This window comes from Malania oleifera, chromosome 11, assembly GCF_029873635.1.
Source record: "Malania oleifera isolate guangnan ecotype guangnan chromosome 11, ASM2987363v1, whole genome shotgun sequence".
NCBI classification, from domain to species: Eukaryota; Viridiplantae; Streptophyta; class Magnoliopsida; order Santalales; family Ximeniaceae; genus Malania; species Malania oleifera.
Genome location: NC_080427.1, coordinates 37,047,197 through 37,066,064, shown reverse-complemented (window position 1 = coordinate 37,066,064; position 18,868 = coordinate 37,047,197). Strand labels below are relative to the sequence as shown.

The 18,868-nt window shown below is 36.5% G+C and overlaps 1 protein-coding gene across 1 annotated transcript; it reads left to right on the top strand.

Moving 5' to 3' along the window:
- The first annotated feature begins 9,147 nt into the window (after nucleotides 1-9,147).
- On the top strand, nucleotides 9,148-12,509 carry LOC131167346 (protein DUF642 L-GALACTONO-1,4-LACTONE-RESPONSIVE GENE 2-like). Its single transcript, XM_058126124.1, has 3 exons — nucleotides 9,148-9,418; nucleotides 10,806-11,315; nucleotides 11,731-12,509. Exons 1-3 carry the CDS (start codon nucleotides 9,319-9,321, stop codon nucleotides 12,264-12,266), a joined length of 1,146 nt encoding a protein of 381 aa, XP_057982107.1. The 5' UTR covers nucleotides 9,148-9,318; the 3' UTR covers nucleotides 12,267-12,509.
- The last annotated feature ends 6,359 nt before the right edge of the window (nucleotides 12,510-18,868 follow it).

The window sequence follows — 18,868 nt, the reverse complement described above, 5'->3', positions numbered from 1 at the left end:
ACAACTCGGGTGTCAACCAAAATCACAAAAGACAACCCAGCACAGTCCTAGTACTTACCCAGGTACTTCCCGCAGTACACCGACCACTACGCTCCCAACACAAGGACGCTAGTTTTGGTTACTCGAAAGACCTGAAAAATATGTACGTATAGCAGAGGTGAGACACCTCTTAGTAAGGCAGATACAGGTTATATCAGTGTGTGGCATTTGAGTGTTATCATGACACAAAACATACACAATTAAATGCAATTCCAGTATTTTCACAAAATAGTTCCAATACAGTGCATACATGCACACACATATGATCAAGCAACCCGGTGTCGTCACACCCTTCGGGCCAAAGCCGGCCCGCATTACACAATGTCCCCAGTACATGATGTAGTCCTAGACTCCCATGGCATCGTACCGGTACAACTGGTGAATCCACACCCTTCTATGATTAGCCAGTAAGGCTCACGCCCTCGGATATAGAGCCGAACACTCTTGTCAAACATGGCAGGTGATATTTCACGCTCTCGGATATAGAGTCGGACACTCTTTCAGTATCTAGAACAATTCGGAACCCAGTTCCTATTGCATTTCATCAAAACACAATCATGCATGCTCATATAACCAAACAAACCACACCCATTTGGTAATCTAAAATCATGATTTTCCAAACATATACAGTTTAAACAAGTTAAGGCATGACCATCCCTATAACACAATATATATCATAATATATTTACCATTTTCCAACAAAACCAAGGATGCAACCCATCGCCCCCTTTTTCCCAAAACTATAACATGAAAAACCCATAATTTTACCTATTAAATTCCCCCAAATGAGTAACCAAAACGCACACAGGACTGTGAACCACAATTCTACCGAGTCCAATTTCAAAAATAAACGACATAAACTGAATCCCCTTACCTTTCCCCAAATGATCAATCCCAAACTCTACAACCCCTAAATAGCGAACCAAGTTCCTAGAACCTACAAAGCATAGTACAGAAGATACTCACAACTCTAATCACTACGTAACTATCGAATCATAATTGAAAATCCAGCCTTACCTCAATTTCGAACTAAAACCCGAAAGCACCCGAAACGAAGATCCGATCTGTAGATCTTGTAGAGAATCCTTCCCTGATCCTTGTGGTAACTTTGGATCAACGATTCCCGCGACGTATGATGAAGAAATCTAGAGAGGGAGAGTGCCCTTTGAGTTCTAGAGAGAGAGAGAGAGAGAAGATTTTTAGATTACTTAGCTTGGAAGTAAAAGAAAATGATATTTATAGCCCTTTGACTTGGTCGTCCTCGTCGACAAGATGGCGTCTTCGTCGACGAGGCACTGAAGACAATTCGTTGACGAGACGGCGACCTCGTCTACGAGCCTGCGATTCCCGTTTTTTCAAAACCTCTCGACTTCTCCTCGTCAACGAGCCTCTGCATTTTATCGTCGAGTAACAGAAGTCCTTCGTCAACGAACTCTGGCTTTGTCAATGAAGCTTGCTCAATTTACCATTCTACCCTTCTTTTAATTAATTAAATCCATATATCACGGTTCGTTTCTTACAACCTCCCCTTCTTACAAAAATTTCGTCCTCGAAATTTATAATTTCTTATTCATGAACCCATTCATACAATCATATACACACTCAATTCTAGAAAGAAAACGAAACCGGCGACTACTACAATGCAGCCCCGTCACAAAATATACATACCCTCACTTATGGTAGAGGAATACCGTGGTTACATACATAAATTGTCTTAGGAGTTCACAATATACACTCCCAACGACTAACCACCTATTCCAATATAAAGTAGGGTATTGTACACATACTCAGAACAACTATGGATACTTTTGGCGTACTTCCGCTTCTTGTTCCCAAGAAGCTTCCTCAACCTCATGATTCCGCTACAATACCTTTACTAACGGTATATCCTTGGTATGTAACTTCTAAACTTTACGGTCTAGAATTTGAATAGGTACCTCCTCGTACGCTAAAGTATCCCCAATATTCAAGTCCTCGTAACTAATAATATGTGAAGGATCCAAAACGTATTTCCTCAACATGGATATGTGAAACACATCGTGGATCCTCGAGAGTGCTGGGGGTAGTGCAATCCTGTAGGCTACCGGACCCACTCGTTTAAGAACCTCAAATGGTCTGATATACCTCGGACTCCGCTTACCCTTCTTCCCAAATCTCATCACCCCTTTCATCGGTGCGATCTTCAGAGATACCTTACCCCCCACTTCGAATTCTAACTTATAGCAGCGAACATCTAGGTAACTCTTCTGCCAACTCTGAGCCAATTTAATCCTATCTCGGATCAAACCCACATTCTCATATGCCTGCTGCACGAGTTCATGTCCTAACACCCGACGTTCACCAACCTCATCCCAATACAGAGGAAATCGACACCTTCGACCATACAGAGCCTCAAATGGTGTCATCCCGATACTAGCCTGAAAGCTATTGTTATAGGCAAACTGTACTAGTGGCATAAACTGTATCCATCTACCACCGAAGACTAACACACAAGCCCGTAACATATCCTCCAAGATCTATATTGTCCTCTCTAACTGTCCATCAGTCTGGGGGTGGAACGTTGTACTGAAAGTAAGCTTCATCCCCAGTGCTTCCTGCAAACTCGTCCAGAATCGAGAAGTAAACCTCAAGTCTCGATCTGACACAATAGACACCGGTACTCCATGCATTCTAACTATCTCATGCACGTACATGTCTGCTAGCCTAGTCAAAGGGTAGCTAACCTTCATCGGTAAAAAGTGAGCAGATATCGTCAACCTGTCTACGATCACCCAGATAGCATTCTACCCGTGAAGTGCTGACGGCAATCTGGTCACAAAATCCATGAAAATATTCTCATATTTTCATTCCGAAATAGCTAAGGGCTGTAATGGCCTTGCCGGCCTCTGATGTTCAGCTTTCACCTGCTGACACATCAGACACAGCTCCACGAATTGAGCAATCTGCCTTTTCATACCACTCCACTAAAAGGTCTTGTGCAAATTCCGATATATCTTCATACTACCTATATGTACTGTGTACAACGAACGATGCACTTCCTGCAAAATCGTCCTTTTGATCTCATCATCGTTTGGAACACATAGCCTAGTCCCAAACCTCATTACACCTCCCTCAGAGATGTTAAATTCCGCAGCCAACCCCTGTTGTACCTTCTCCACAACTTCCACCAACTCCACATCATTAGCCTGTGCAGCTTTAATACACTCCTGGGGAAGTTCTCTCCAAATCTGCCAGAGCAGATCATTGGTGAAAGTAAGGTGGAAACTATCCCAAATCCAGGGTAAGGCTTTCTACTCAATATTTGGAGTTTTTACAGTTGTAGAAAGTGAAATATTCGTAGAAATACTGAACTTTAGTACTGAGAGTTTTCATTTCCAGGGGTGTTGAATTGGGAACATTGGAAATCATCCCTAAGTTGAGGTAAGACTTTTTAAGCCGAATTTGACTTAACGATACTTATAAGAAGTGTTATGCACGTAGAAATACTCAACTTTAATACTGAAAATTTTCATTTTCAAGGTGTTAAGTTGGGAACCCTGCGGGTGCGAGGTAGATTTTCTTAGGGGCTTTTCAGGAATCAAGTAAGGGGATAAACTAAGCTAGTTCTGTTGAGAGAATGCATGTATATATATATGTAGCATTTGATTTCAGGAAATAAAATATATATATATATATATATATGATTTATATTTGGAAAAATACTGCTAAAATGATGGTATATTGAATACGTGAAAGACCTGTTTGTGTGGCATGAGTAGGAATGTTATGAAATACTATTTTGTGGGAATGTGAATGATACGGATTTTTATAATGGAAAAACTGGCGTACGGGCCAAGGTTTTTATATGTTTTGTCGGTGTACGGGCCGTGCTATGTGACTGTTTTGCCGGCGTACAGGCCGTGCTATGTGAATGTAATTTGCTAGCGTACGGGCTGTGCTATGTGTTGCTAGCGTGTGGGCTGAGATTTGATAAAATGTGTAATACCAGCGTATGGGCCGATGATTTTTATGACACACAGAGAGAGAGAGAGAGAGATATATATATATATATATATATATATATATATATGCAAAATGATATGATTGATGTGAAAATTAATGATATGAGATATCCATGTATCGCCGTTTTAGAATATGTTATATGATATCAGAACTTGATTGGTTTGGTCTAAGCTAGCACTTACACAGTACCATTGCTATGTGTCCATAGTCTTCATGATCATGATATCTGTGTTAAAGCCGCTGTACGAAGTGGTGTGAGATTGGATGGTCGATGTGGTTATTTTTAATAAGTGTGCTGTTATTGCCCCTGGTGTACGGACTAGGTTAGGCAGACCCATCGGACCTATAGACTGTATGTTTGATTTGACAGTGGTCGGCCAACCATTGTCAGGTCCCCCCTTCGGGCCACACAACCCAGTCATGTGGGGGTAATACATGACAACCAGCTAACCTACCAGGAATGTTTTATGTTGTTATTATTATTATATGAGATGAGATATGATTATAAAATGCAGTATGTTTTGCCATGTGTTGATATATGTATGTTTTCCTAGATATGATAAACAGTTACTGAATATGTTATGTACGATATATGCAAAACACGGAATACTCATGTTGCCACACACTGGTATTAGTTTATTTCTCTTACTGAGAGGTGTCTCACCCCTAAATCTTATAAACTTTTCAGGAGCCCTAGATAGGAAAGCGGGAAAGGCCCCACTGGTCTAGTGCGGGTTAATTGCCCTTTTTGAAGGGTAAGTTTTTGTATGGACAGTTAGATTTTGTGGGGAATGTCCCTAGATCTGATTTTTGGAATATATATACTGAGATTCAGTAATTGTAGTAACTCTGGTATTGTGATGTATGATATGATGGTATGTATATGATTGTATATTTTCTGCTGCTTAGGCTTCCGTGTTGTGTTCTAATTTATCCCTAGTACCCACGGGTCCAGGTAGATTGTGACCTGCTGAGCTGGAATGTATGATGTTGATTTTATTATTATAAAAAAAATGTGAAAAATGAGCAGGTCGTCACATTTACATACTGCCAGGATGAACTATGTATAAAGATCTGTGAGTCTCCTCTAAGAAAGTCTTCCTGATGTCAGCATCAGTAGGAACACATAACTTGGAACGGAATCGTAAAGTTCCGTCATCTGACAAATAGAATTCCTCCTCCTGACCATTCTGCACTCTGACTAATACCTCTACTAATTTTGGATCTTCCTTTTGAGCGGCTTTAATCCTTTCCTGCAGAGTAGGTTGTACCACTAAACTGGCGATACACACTGAAGGATCATTCTCTACCAACTCTATGTCGAGTCTCTCCAAATCTATTATGATTGGATACTAGATCTCCATAGCTGCTACCACTAGTCTCGCAGACTTCCTGCTTAACGCATCAACTACCACATTTTCTTTTCTTGGGTGATAAATGATGGTACAATCAAAATATTTAATAAACTACAACCACCTTATCTACCTCATATTCAGTTCTTTTTGAGTGAAGAAGTATTTTAAACTCTTGCAATCGAAGAAAATCTCACATCGCTCGCCGTATAGGTAATGCCTCCAAATCTTCAATGCATGTACCACTGCAACCAATTCAAAATCATGAGTAGAGTAGTTTTTCTCATACTCTTTCAACTGCCTAGAAGCATATGCTACCACTCTATCATGCTGCATTAATACACAGTCAAGTCCCTTCAGGCATGCATCACTATAGATAGTATAACCTTTGTCCCCTGACGGGATGATCAGTACGGGTGCCATGAAAAATCTCTGTTTCAATTCTTGAAAACTCTAGTCATAGCTATCGCCCTATTCAAATTTGACATTCTTCCTAGTTAGTCGTGTCAAATTTGATATCAAGGTTAAGTCAGAGTTAACTTGGGTAGGGTTCGGGTTTAGTTAGGTTAGGGTTGGGGATTGGTAAAGTTAGGATTATGCTAAGTGGGGCTCGAGTTTAGGTAGGATTAGGTTTAGTTGGGTTAGGCCCAATTAGACCTCAAAGATTTTGGGCTAGGTTGGGTCCTAATTGGGCCGATGGTTTTGGGCTAGGTTCAAGCTAGGGCTATTGGGTTGGGTTGGATTAGGGTCAGGTTCTTGGTTGGGTTGGCTTAGGCAACAAGGGCTACTACGCTTAAGGGAATTAGGTCTAAGGTAGTTTTATGTTTTGGGCTAAGTGGGTTTGGTCCAATTGGGCTAGGGGTTCAGGATTTAAAGGGGATGTGGGTTGGGTTGGTTTAGGCTTTTGGGGATTGAGGCAGGTCTTAGGCTAGTTTAGGTTTTAGTTGGGTTTAAAGTCAGATGGGCTGGATTAATGGGTTAGACCCAATTGGGCCTTGGGGGCTTTAGGGTCAGGTCTAGTTAGGCCTAGGGCTGGTTTGGGCTTTTGATATTAGGGTAGGTCTTGGTTTGGGTAGACGGGTAGTTTGAATTGGACCTGGGTCAGGTTGACTCAAGTTAAAGGTAGGTTTGACCTTGGTCCAGATTATTGGACCTAGGCATTCGGGTACAGGGTTTTTGGGTAAGCTGACTTGGATTCAAGTTTTGTTGACCTAGGTCTTGGTAGTTCGACTCGAGTATTTGGGTCAAATTTGGGGACCCAAGTCAAGTTGACCTGAATCTCAGGGTCAATTTTTTTTTCAGGTTTTCTGGGATTTTTACAGGGTTTTGGGGTGTTTTTATTTTTTAAAATTTGAGATTTCTAGCAGAGGGGATTAAAGGGTTTTAGGGGTTTTTATATTGTTGAACCTAAGTTCTGACCTTAGGATTTTTCATAAGTTATGTTTAGGGGTTTTTAGCAGGCCTTGGACTTGGGGAATCTTGGGTTGAAATCTTGGGTTTTAGGGGGGGGGGGGGGGGGGGGGGTAAGGATCCAGATAAGAATTTCACAAATATAAAAAATGAACCATTTAACAATGTGAGACAAACTCAGGGGTAGAGTACTCATCTCTTGGGTCTTTAGCTCCTCCCCTTTTGCCTTTGTTTCTGCTTCTTTCTTCTCCATTGCTTCTCTTTCTTTTCTACTTCTTCTTTCTCCTCTAGTAGCTCCTTAAGAAGCCTCTGCTTCTCTTTCTTCTTTCTCCCTCTACCTTCGCTATTCTCTCTCTTTCTTTCTCTCTATTTCTTGTTTACTCCAATGGTTCCCCCCTCTACTCCTCTTCAGGGCTCCTCTATTTGTAGGCTAGGGAGAGGGATGAAGATCCTTAGGGGATTTGTTTGGGCTGGCAAGGGAAACAAGGTAGTGGAGTAGAGGCTTGATTAGGGGGACAAGGTAGTCGAGCATGGGGGGATAGGGTAGTGGAGCAAGCTGGAGCAGGGGGAAAGAGACTCCTATAAGTAGGCCTGAGGGGAGTTAAGGTTTTGAGGGAATGGACCTAAATGGGAATTGGGGTTTGGGCTTGCAAATGTAGGCTGAAAATGGGCTTTAGGCTGAGCACAAACCCATGGTGGGCCTTAATTTCTAAATTAATCCCAATTGGGCCTTAAAGTCAGCATAAACCCACTAGGGACCTTGAATTCTAAAATAAAGCAACTGGGCTTTCACTAACTTGGGCTTTTGGTTTTGTGGATGCAGGTAGCGGGGCTTAGAAGGCTGACTCGAGAGCTTCGAGAATGGTTAGGAGGCTTCTTCTTTTTTCTTTTTTCTTTTTTTCCTTTTGTTGTTTTTGTATTTTTCTCTTTTTATTTTTATTTTTTTGTTTTATTCTAAAAAAAAATATAAATGAAATATTGTACAATTCGCTCAATGCATGAACATTCAAAACAAGGCGGTGAGGTTGAGTGAATTGGGATACACATCTAGAGTGCGACTGTTTAGGCAAAAACCTTAGATGACATTCATTTGCAATTCTCAAAAACCTAAATTATATGACCAAATAAGAAAATGAACCTAATTATGCATAAAATTAAAGTGAAAATTGGCTAAAAATTCCTAAATTTTACTATATAATGACCAGAGTAAATAGGATGTCTGCGTAGTTTAAGTTAATAGTCTCAACCCACTCAAATTTTAACTCGCAGACGTGTAAAATTTATTTTTAACTATAGTAAAAAAAATAGAAAAAAAAATTTGCTTATTCCGGCCATGTCGTGATAGGAGCAATCCAAAAATGTCATTTGCATTGTTCATGTTAGAGTTGGGTAAATTTTGGTTATTCAAATAGTTTATTTCAATCATTAATTGAACCAAAATTTTGATTTATAAAAATGTGAACAAAGTCTGAATCAAACTTAAATAGTTGAATAAAGTTTTACCATCAAATTTCAAATCACTGATTTTTTATGATTCAACATATAATGATTAACCAAACGAACCAAAAATCTCGTAAGATTTAACTTTATGTACAAAAAGGACTTCTCTTTAGTCAATAGTTAAATTTACGTTAAAAAATAAAAATTCATTCTTTATCATTTTCATTCAATTGTGATAAAATTACTCTAAAATCTAACATTGATTTAATAAATTAGTATAAATATATTTTGAAAGTTGAATTTATGAGTAAATAAGATACCTACTTTTTAGTTTCATTAGTCTAATTTGTCTATCTAATTCGAATTAGCCAATCAAAATAAGCATGACAATATTAGCAAACAATTATTTCAAAAAATATAAAAATATAAAAAGTAAATAAATAAATAAATTATTTCAAAATATTAACATGTCTGACAATAGGTTGTCAAAACAACTGAAAATTACAAGATATAATTTTTAATTTTTTTACAAACAATAAAAAACCAACAACAAAAATTAAAAAAAATGGCAACAAGAATATATTTTTACAATTTATTTTTTTACTGTACGGAAATGAAAACATAAAATAGAAGATAGCAACAATCCGTAAAAAGAAATATTATTCATAATTTTTAAATCTTAATTTTAGAATTTGGTTAAGTTATTATTATTATTATTTTGGGTCTGGGGTTGTCAAAACCGTACGAGCCAGGAATTCAAGCAGCCAATTAAGGCAAGGAGTAAGGGAACGGGGGGTGGGCCCCACTAGCTTCGTTCAAAGTACGCGTAGAAAATTAAGTCCTAAATTTTGAATGACAAAATTAAACACTAATAGACAAACCGACACATCTCTGATTTCTCATCCTCCTACTTTACTCCCTCTTATAAATTTCTTCCCTACTCTGTTTTTCCCTCCACCCTGTCTCCACCTCTTCTCTTCGTTTCCCCTCCACTATAAATCAATCCTCTCCTCCTCTGCATCATTACTCGATTGCGCTCTTCTCCCTTCTCTCTTCTTCTAAAGCATATCGATCAATGGCTCTGTTTCTAAGTCTCTGTTTTGTGTTTTTTGCTCTGTTCAACAGTGCTGCTAATGCCTCCAGAGCTCATAAGCTTCCCCAGCGCCAGCATTATGGTAACTCTCATCCCAACCCTCCCTCCTCCTTTCTCTAAAATCTTTTCCATTTGTTCTTCATTCTCACGAGTTGCAATAAGCCATGCGCATTACATTTTGATCATTTAATAGAATGTAGTTAGTTTTTTTTCTTTCCTTTTTAATGATTCCTTTGGGCAATTGACTAATCCATAATGATAATGTGTTTAATACATATATATATATATATATCATAAGACTCAATCCTAACTATTTTAATTTGAAGAGACTTGAGTCTATCACACGAACCATCCGAAGAACAACAGAATGAAATGAGATGTATCATTTAATTTGTTCTTATTCTTCATTTAAATACTCATTTCATTTTGCAGCTTGATCTAAATAAGTAAGTTGAAGTATTTTTTTTTTTTTGTTAGCCATTTTTTAAAAATAATTTCTTACATAATGGAGAGGAGAAAAAAATGAAAAAATAATTCTAAAAAATATGCCACATTTTTTTCTTGGGAGAGAAATAAAGTCAATTTTATGTAGAAAACTAAATATCTTCTAATAACATCGTGAAAGAATATTTTGTATTGAGATTTGAAAGACATAGGATACCTTAACTTTTTCTTTTATTTTTGTTTTCCATCATTAATCTCGAGAAACTTGTTACAATTTTTTTTCTAAATAATACTTTTTAATTCTTTTCTTTTTGTATCGTGTTTATTCTTATTAAGTCAAATATTGTAAACAAAAATAACTACTTTTTTTTCCCTTTAAATTGAGAAAAGATAATTTGTAATCCCAATGAGACATCTCAACCATTGAACCTAACACCCTTATACCAATATTAAGGTCGCGTTTGGTTTGTAACGGGAAAGGAAATAAAAATATAAAAGATTTTATTTTTTTTCATGTTTGATTATTTAAAAAAATAAAAAATATATCAATATATTTAATTTTACATATTCTTAATATTTCTTCCTTAATTTTTAATCATATTTAAATATATTTTTTAAAATTTCAATGCTATTTGACATAAAAATAAAAAATATTATAAAAAATAAATTTTCTCCCGCTAAATAAAATATTTGATCGAAAATTACTTCAAGAAAGAAAAACTTTCCTCTCTAATAATTTTGATAAAATATATAATAAAAAATTTTAAAATATAAGAAATATATTTTAAATTATTTTATTCAACATTCTCGTAATAAAATTTACTAAATAATTATTTTTTATTTGTTTCAACATAAACTAAGAAACCAATTACCTCCTATTATCACATTATGCCTCTTCAAATGAAAAAAAAAATTCTTCTCTGTTCTCTTCCCTTTTCCTTTTCTTTTTCTTTTTCTCTCCACTTTCTCTCCATCCAACCAAACAGGCTGGAAATAACTCCATGAAAATGTATGACATTATGCAGGAGGACTTCTGCCCAACGGTGACTTCGGACAACCTCCCCACCCATCAAGCCTCAGCAAAACAGTTATTAAACCAGGGAAGGGCTCTCTCCCGAAATGGGAAATCCGAGGCCTCGTCGAGTACATCGCCCCCGGCCACCAGCCCGGCGGCTTCGTCTTCAACGCTCCTGCCGGGACCCACGCCGTGAGGCTGGGGAACGATGCTTCCATCTCCCAAAATGTCGCCGTCAAGAAGGGCTCCTACTACTCCCTCACGTTCTCAACCACCCGGACCTGCGCCCAGGACGAGGTGCTCGGCGTCTCCGCCGGCGACGGCCAGACCGGCAACCTCTCCATCCAGACGATCTACAGTAGCACCGGCGGCGACACCTATGCGTTCGCGTTCGTCGCCAAGTCCAACGTCGCGGCGGTGACGTTTCACAACCCCGGCGTTCAGGAGGATCCCGCGTGTGGGCCCCTTTTGATGGCTGTTGCAATCAAGGAGATGCCGAGCAATCCCCGCTACGACGGTGGTAAGTCTCCCTGATCCCTTGTTTTGATTGGTCGCCTGTTGGTTTCTTTTCTGAGAGTTGTTGCACCAGATTACTCCTTACCTCCCCGCTACTTGGTGGTCCCCACTCAGAAATCAGAAAATTTTAACAGGTTGATTTTCAGAACTCTGAGGAGTGGGGCCATGCTCAGATGTGGGTCCCACCACCTTGAGGACTGAGGCAGGAGAAAAAAATTAGGTCCTCTTCCAAGTCTTCTTGTTAACTTTCATGGACCAATAACATCATGCCAAATGTACATGACCCCACCTAATTAGTTGGCAGAATTTCATTGGTCAAAAATAATGAAGGGGAAAAAATATTAGTTTGTATAGTGTACTTAAGATCTAAAATGATTTAGTTGTGTAAAAAAAATGATTATTTCTACGTTTCGATGCAGGAAGCATTGTGAAAAACGGTGAGTTTGAAATCGGACCGTGCATGATAAACAACAGATCATTAAACGGGATTCTCATTCCTCCCAAACAGCAAGATCAAATTTCACCACTCCCAGGGTGGATCGTTGAATCCATCAAACCCGTTAGGTACATCAGTGCAGCTGCCTCAAACAACTTCTCCATTCCTAACAAAAGAGCTGCAATAGAGCTAGTCGCAGGCAGAGAAAGTGCCATAGCCCAAGTCATAAGGACACATGCCAACAAACAATACACCCTCAGTTTCACCTTTGGAGATGCAAAGAATGGGTGCCATGGTTCCATGATGGTCGAGGCTTTTGCAGCTAAGGAAACCCTAAAAGTGCCCTATGAGTCTAAGGGAAATGGTGAGTCTAAGACTGCCAGTTTCAAGTTCACGGCCATATCAGACAGAACAAGGATCACATTTTACAGTGCCTTCTATCACATCAAAGCCAGCCATGACGTTGGTCATATGTGTGGACCTGTCTTGGATAGTGTTAAGGTTTTTCCTGCATCTTAATTGCTTGGTTCGTCGTATAAGGGGAATTATTTATGGTTGCACTTGAATGTTTTGATCAGGTTCTGTGAGGGGACGATACTGGACTTCTTTTAATTTGTAATAATCTTGTTATTGACTTTCTTTTAAAAAATTTATATTTTTGTCTTACAAATATTGTTTATGCTGCTGCATACCCTCAAGATTTGTCGACTAGACAATTAGAAGGAGTCATGAATAAGAACATCATTTGTTCGTGTTTGTCAATTTGAAAAGGATGGAAGCCGAAGGAGGTCCCTTTTGGCATTTTTAATCATTATTTTTACCCTTCATATTCCAAAAGCAGCTATCTGGTATGGCTCTTATTGTTTAATATTATTAATAATATCTTAAAATTAAAGGAATTTGAGGTTAAATTTGCTGAGAATTCCATTCGTGAATTTGTCTCGCATTGATAAAATTGAGTGAATGATGAGTGTTTATATACATGGTTGAACCCAAGACCCACTAGACTTAAGTTTTTGGGTCAAGTTGGTGCTCACTCATGTGTATCAAGACTACCCGTAGACTCTTCCGATCCAAACATAATTCTTAAAAAGGATACACAAATATATGAGATAATTTAAAAATTAAAAAAAAAAAATTGTTTAATGATTATGGAGATCAATCTCCCTTCCTTGAAACTAAGTTCTATTTTTTAACAAATTTTGCCTGTCATAAGGAGAAACTGTAAAAATTGATTGGTCCCTCCATGTGATTCTACGCCCGGTGGCTAAGTGATCGCAAGTAGGACTGTGAGTGTTTTAGTTTATTTTATTTGCTTGATTTAATGTTTAAAAATTTTAACTTTTACAGTTATATGAGGAGCATCTCAAAACTAGATGAATCACATTAAGGGGGTGTTCAGTTTGCTTGTCTAATATAAGCTTTGTGGATCAAATGTAATTTGGCGTGTTGTTGATTCACATTTATAAAGAGATGCTTATGAGGTCCACACTCATGGGTTGACAGGCAAATTCATCTCTAATGTACAAAATATAATTTATTTTTTAGTTTTGCGGCATTTGTATAAAAATTTGAAAAAAAAAAATAATTTATTTTTTTTTTGAATTTTTTTTGGAGGGTATTAGATTATCATTTTACCCCGCACGTGCGGCCCAACAGCATGTGAAGAGATAAATACATAATAAATAGCACCCATAATAAGGAATGCAATATTTTTTTAAAAAAATTGCGGCAACAAGACTAGAACCCCTCAAAACCTCCTGGTAACCAACTCTGATATCATGTTAAATTATCACTTTACCTAAAATCTTAAACTATTAGGTTGTGGGCTAACAATATATATCAAGCTTTAACAGGGAGAGAAAGTGAGAATAAAAATTAAAAGAGAAGAACGAAATGTTGTTAAAAGAGGGAAAGTAGCCACTAAAACAAGATCACGTAACCAATGTAAATTCAAAATTGCGAGGAGTTTGCTTTGATTCATTGTATTATTTTATTTTTCCTTTCCTTGTTTTGAGTGGACTTCTGGTCCTCTACTTTGTATATTCTTGCTTCTCTGAATGAATAAGAGAAGGGTCCTATATACTTATTGTGGGCCATTTAATAATTGAGGCCCAACACTTATTTGGTGGTGATATCTACTAGCATAAGAACACACTATGACTCCCACTCTTAATCAATGTAGGAACCTGAAAGCTTAAGTGAGGTAGGTATCCAACTAATGTATTAACCTATTACAATTCTTGCTTTTAATCGATATGTGATTCACCAACAATATGGGAGGAGGAGGAAAGGAGGGAGGAGAGAGAAAATGGATTTGGGCCAAAATTGGGGGAAATTAGCGTAAGGCTAGGGATTTAAGATTTTTGGGTATTAGTGACGCTATAAAAACGTCACTAATACTCCAACAAACCATCACTAATAATTAGTAAAATTATTTATATATTTTTTTTAATAAAGAAAACACTATTAGTAATGGTTATATAAACTGTTACTAATACAAGACTATTAGTGATCGTATCTGAGAAACCGTTACTAATATGGGACTATTAGTGATGGTTTTTCAAAACTATCACTAATATTTTGTCTATTTTTTTTTTAAAATATTTGTCCGCTTTTGTTTTTTTTTTTTTTTTGCAATAATAAATAAATGATAACATCATTTTTATGTTATCCTACCATTTTATCTCATTACCATCAACAACTACTCTAAAATGATATTTTTCTTTAAATTAATAGTTTTTTTTTATTAATTTCATATATTCCTATAAAAATATATTATTTTCTAAAAACATCAGTTTTTTTATTAATTTCATATATTCATATCAAAATATTTTATTTTATAAAGTTATTTGTTTATTAATTTATTTTATTACATTATACTTATAGATAATAAACAATTATTACTCAAAAGTTGCAGAGTATGCACATCGTGCTTGTCTGTGGCTAATGTTATTATTAAAAAATTAGTCGTGTACTTCTTTCTATTCCTTCGAAATCTCAACCTCACCCCTATGGCGAATTCTCCCAACTATGCTCGATTCCTCAACCCATAGGTTTTTCATCTGCTCTCTAGAAGCTTGCTCTCGTGCTCAAATGCCCCATCTCTCTCTCTCTCTCTCTCTCTAAAACTATGATTGTTTCCGGTTTTAGAAGGTGTTTCTAATGTTGAAATGAAGTGTTTTGTTGGTTTTGCAGCTTAAATTTGTTCACTCAACCAATGTTGCTATCTTGTAATCACATATTCTGCAAGTTTGTTCTTCTTCTTTATTTTTCTGATTCGAATGTTCATGTACATTTTATTGTGTTTTATTTCTATGTTTTGATTTATTGTCTATTTTTTTCCCTGGGATATGTTCACACGGCACTTAATTGCTTACCTAGATCGAATGAGTTTCGTTCTAAATGTCCTTTCTCTAAAAGGCATTCTACCGATCGAGGTGAAGTTGTTGACATTTGCATTTTACTTCTCCCAAAAAACGGTCAGGTTTTTCCTCTTTTACACTTTTGGTTCTCTCTGTTTATTTTCTTAGAAAAAATGTCACTAATAGTCTTGACCTTTCTCCCCGTCAACAAATGCATTATTAGTGACTGTTTATGAGAACTGTTAGATAATTAATATAAGACTATTAGTGACGATCTTTCTCTTCAAGCATTCCACTTAATTAAGGATGTGCTCTTCTCGTTGTATTTTATCTTCAACTCATCTAAATTCTTGTTTGTGGTGTCAAGCAAATTGGCTAGGTGTGCCACAACATTATTTCTGTCCTGTCTTACTTCCTGGACAATATCAACAACTATTTTAATCTGTGCATTGCTTTGAAGATAGTCTCCGACTGGCCAGCCTTTCCAAATTGTAATCATCTTCATGAGTAACATTATATCATGCATAGATATTTGAACAAAGCACGCATGTTGTTTCTTTTCTCAAGCATTCTACTTAATACATGCTCTTCTTGTTGTATTTTATTGTCAACTCATCTAGATTCTCATTTGTACGTAGTATCAGGCAAATTGGCTAGCTGTGTCATAACATTATTTCTATCTTGTATTGCTTCCTGGACAATATCAGCAACTATTTTAATCTGTGCACTACTTCGAAGATGGTCTCCGACTGACTGGTCCTTCCAAATTGTAATCATCTTCATGAGCAACATTATATCATGCATAGATATTTGAACAAAGCGCGCACGCTTCTTTTTTCAAGCATTCTACTTAGTTAAGGACATGCTATTCCCGTTGTACTTTATCTTCAACTAATTCAAATTCTCATTTGTGGTGTCAGGAAGACTGGCTAGGCGGGCCACAACATTATTTCTATCATGTCTTGCTTCTTGGATAATATCAGCAACTGTTTTAATCTTTGCACTGCTTCGAAAATAGTCTCTGAGTGGCTAGCCCTTCCAAATTGTAATCATCTTCACAAGTAACATTATATCATGCATAGATATTTGAACAAAGTGCGCGCTGTTTTTTTTTTTCAAACATTCTACTTAATTAAAGACATGCTCTTCTCATTGTATTTCATCTTCAACTCATCCAGATTCTCATTTGTACATAGTGTCATACATACTGGCTAGGTGTGCCACAACATTATTTCTATCTTGTCTTTCTTCCTGGATCGACATTATTAGCAACTATTTTAATTTGTGCACTATTTTGAAGATAGTCTCTGACTAGCAAACCCTTCCAAATTGTAGTCATTTTTAAGAGCAACATTATATCATGCATAAATATTTGAACACATCGCGCACGTTGTTTCTTTTTTCAAGCATTCTACTCAATTAAGGACATGCTCTTCTCGTTGTTATCTTCAACTCATCCAAATTCTCATTTTGTGGTGTCAGGAAAACTGGCTAGGTATGCGATAACATTATTTCTATACTGTCTTGCTTCTTGGACAATATCAACAACTGTTTTAATCTGTGCACTACTTCGAAGATAGTCTTCGACTGGTCGGCCCTTCCAAATTATAATCATCTTCACGAGCAACATTATGAGCAACTTCAAAAGATCTCTCAAACTCTATTGCATTTAAAAAAATTAATCCAATCATGGCAAAACTTCACCACAGATATAAGACTAATAGAAGACTATTATTGATGGTTTTAAAAAAATTGTCACTAATAATAGACTATTAGTGATGGTTTAGAAAAATCGTCGCTGATAATAGACTATTAATAACAGTTCTTATAAATCATTACTAATATTGTTGACCTTTTTTCCGGTCAACAAATGCATTATTAGTAACTGTTGTATGAACTGTTAATAATACAACACCATTTGTTATGATTTCTGAGAACCGTCACTAATAACAAACTATGAGTGACAGTTTATGAGAACGGTCACTAATATCGTTGACCTTTTTTCCAATCAACAAATTCATTATTAGTAATGGTTTATACATTTATTACTAAGATAATACCATTAGTAACGATTTATGAGAACCGTTACTGTAACCACCTGCTATTTACTTCTGATTTTTTTTTTTTGTACTATGATATTTATAATACTCTGATACCAAACTGGATTAAACCCAACCATCAACTTAAGTAGCGAGAAGCGAAATTCAAATAAACATAACCATGTATAATTATAGACAATACCAGAGTGCTAAAATATTTACCAAAATATACATATATGACTATTTCCAAAAATACCCTCAACTAGCACGGGCTATACAAAAATACTCCCAAAATACTCACTCTACTATCAGGGCAATACTGAGGCCCCTCTATTTGCGAGCCTGGTCTGCTCACCTACTTGGATCACCTGAAAAATGTTAAAGTAATGGGATGAGCCAACGTTTAGTAAGACGAAATATGTTATTGCTAGTGTGTGGCAAATGAGTTACAATACTATGAAAATCTATTACTATATAATCATGTATCACTGAATCTGTAAATACAATACTAGTAATATAAACCATCACCTTTTTCCTGTTGCTTAACATATCTGTACTTTAGGTTTATACTCAAAATACTTCTAATATATATAAGTATATTTTCTGTCTCTGTAAATCTGTATATACATAATAATATCGAAAACTTCCCTGTGGATAATTGTATGTCATGATTTAACCCCTCATGACAGGGTTGTGCGGCCCGTAGACGGGATCTACCCTGGCTGGCCAACCAGGATAAACCATTATACTTCATCTGTCTGATCTGCCCTCCTCAACCTATATATGATGGGGAGCCTGTCCACTTATGGGCTCTATACGATCGACCTTTATACCACGTATTATCTGAATAGGTGGTTGCACTCTATGCTGTATATAACTACAGTATCGTGTTCTGTAAACTGTAATGGTCTAATAGGGTCTGATACTATATAACACATTTCTGTATATAACTGAGACATGTGAAGTGTGTGCCAAATTTGTTTAGCAAAAATATATCCATGACTCAATTAAATTCACCATAGTCAAGTCCAAAATGAAATATGTAAAATGACTTTACATTACTTTGATGCATATGTTTTTCATTTTCATCCCACCAATTACTAAGTTTTGGTTTGATCTCTTTATTTTCACAATAGTTAGGGGACTTTGTTCATCTTGGATAACATCACAAATTTTAAATTCAAAGGTGTTAAGAAAAAGGGTTATTTTATTTTTTTCAATATGCTAAATTGGTTCGATTAAAGATTTGAGGTCTAATGGAGGAAAGTCCCCTACGCTAACATTGATTTTACCATTGTATCACTCAAAGACGGATAGGTCTAATTGTAAAAGAAGAAGCCTTTCTCTTATATCAATTATTTGGATAGGTGGGAACCTATGAGGGAGGTGAATTGGGTTTAAGCAAATTAAGTGCTTGATTACCAAAATTTAAATCAAATTCAAACAACTAAAGCAAATCATAAAAATATTCAAGAAAATTAAATAAAGAGAGTAGGGAAAAGAAATCAAACTTCTTATAGTGGTTTGATTCCCCAAGTCTATGTCCACTCTCTGAAGACCAAAATACCTTGAGATTTCACTAATCTTTTTTCTTGAGATTTCACTAATCTTTTTTCTTTAATTGTGACAAGCTCACCAACTCATATGCTTTATTTTAATGGTGGCAAGGTCACTGAATACAAGTTTTGGATATTAAGAAAAGATAATTTTCTCGCAA

Coding starts and splice junctions, on each gene's coding strand:
- LOC131167346 (XM_058126124.1), top strand. CDS start 9,319: ATGGCTCTGTTTCTAAGTCTCTGTTTTGTGTTTTTTGCTCTGTTCAAC. Junction 9,419..10,805: donor TCCCCAGCGCCAGCATTATG/GTAACTCTCATC, acceptor GACATTATGCAG/GAGGACTTCTGCCCAACGGT. Junction 11,316..11,730: donor CAATCCCCGCTACGACGGTG/GTAAGTCTCCCT, acceptor GTTTCGATGCAG/GAAGCATTGTGAAAAACGGT.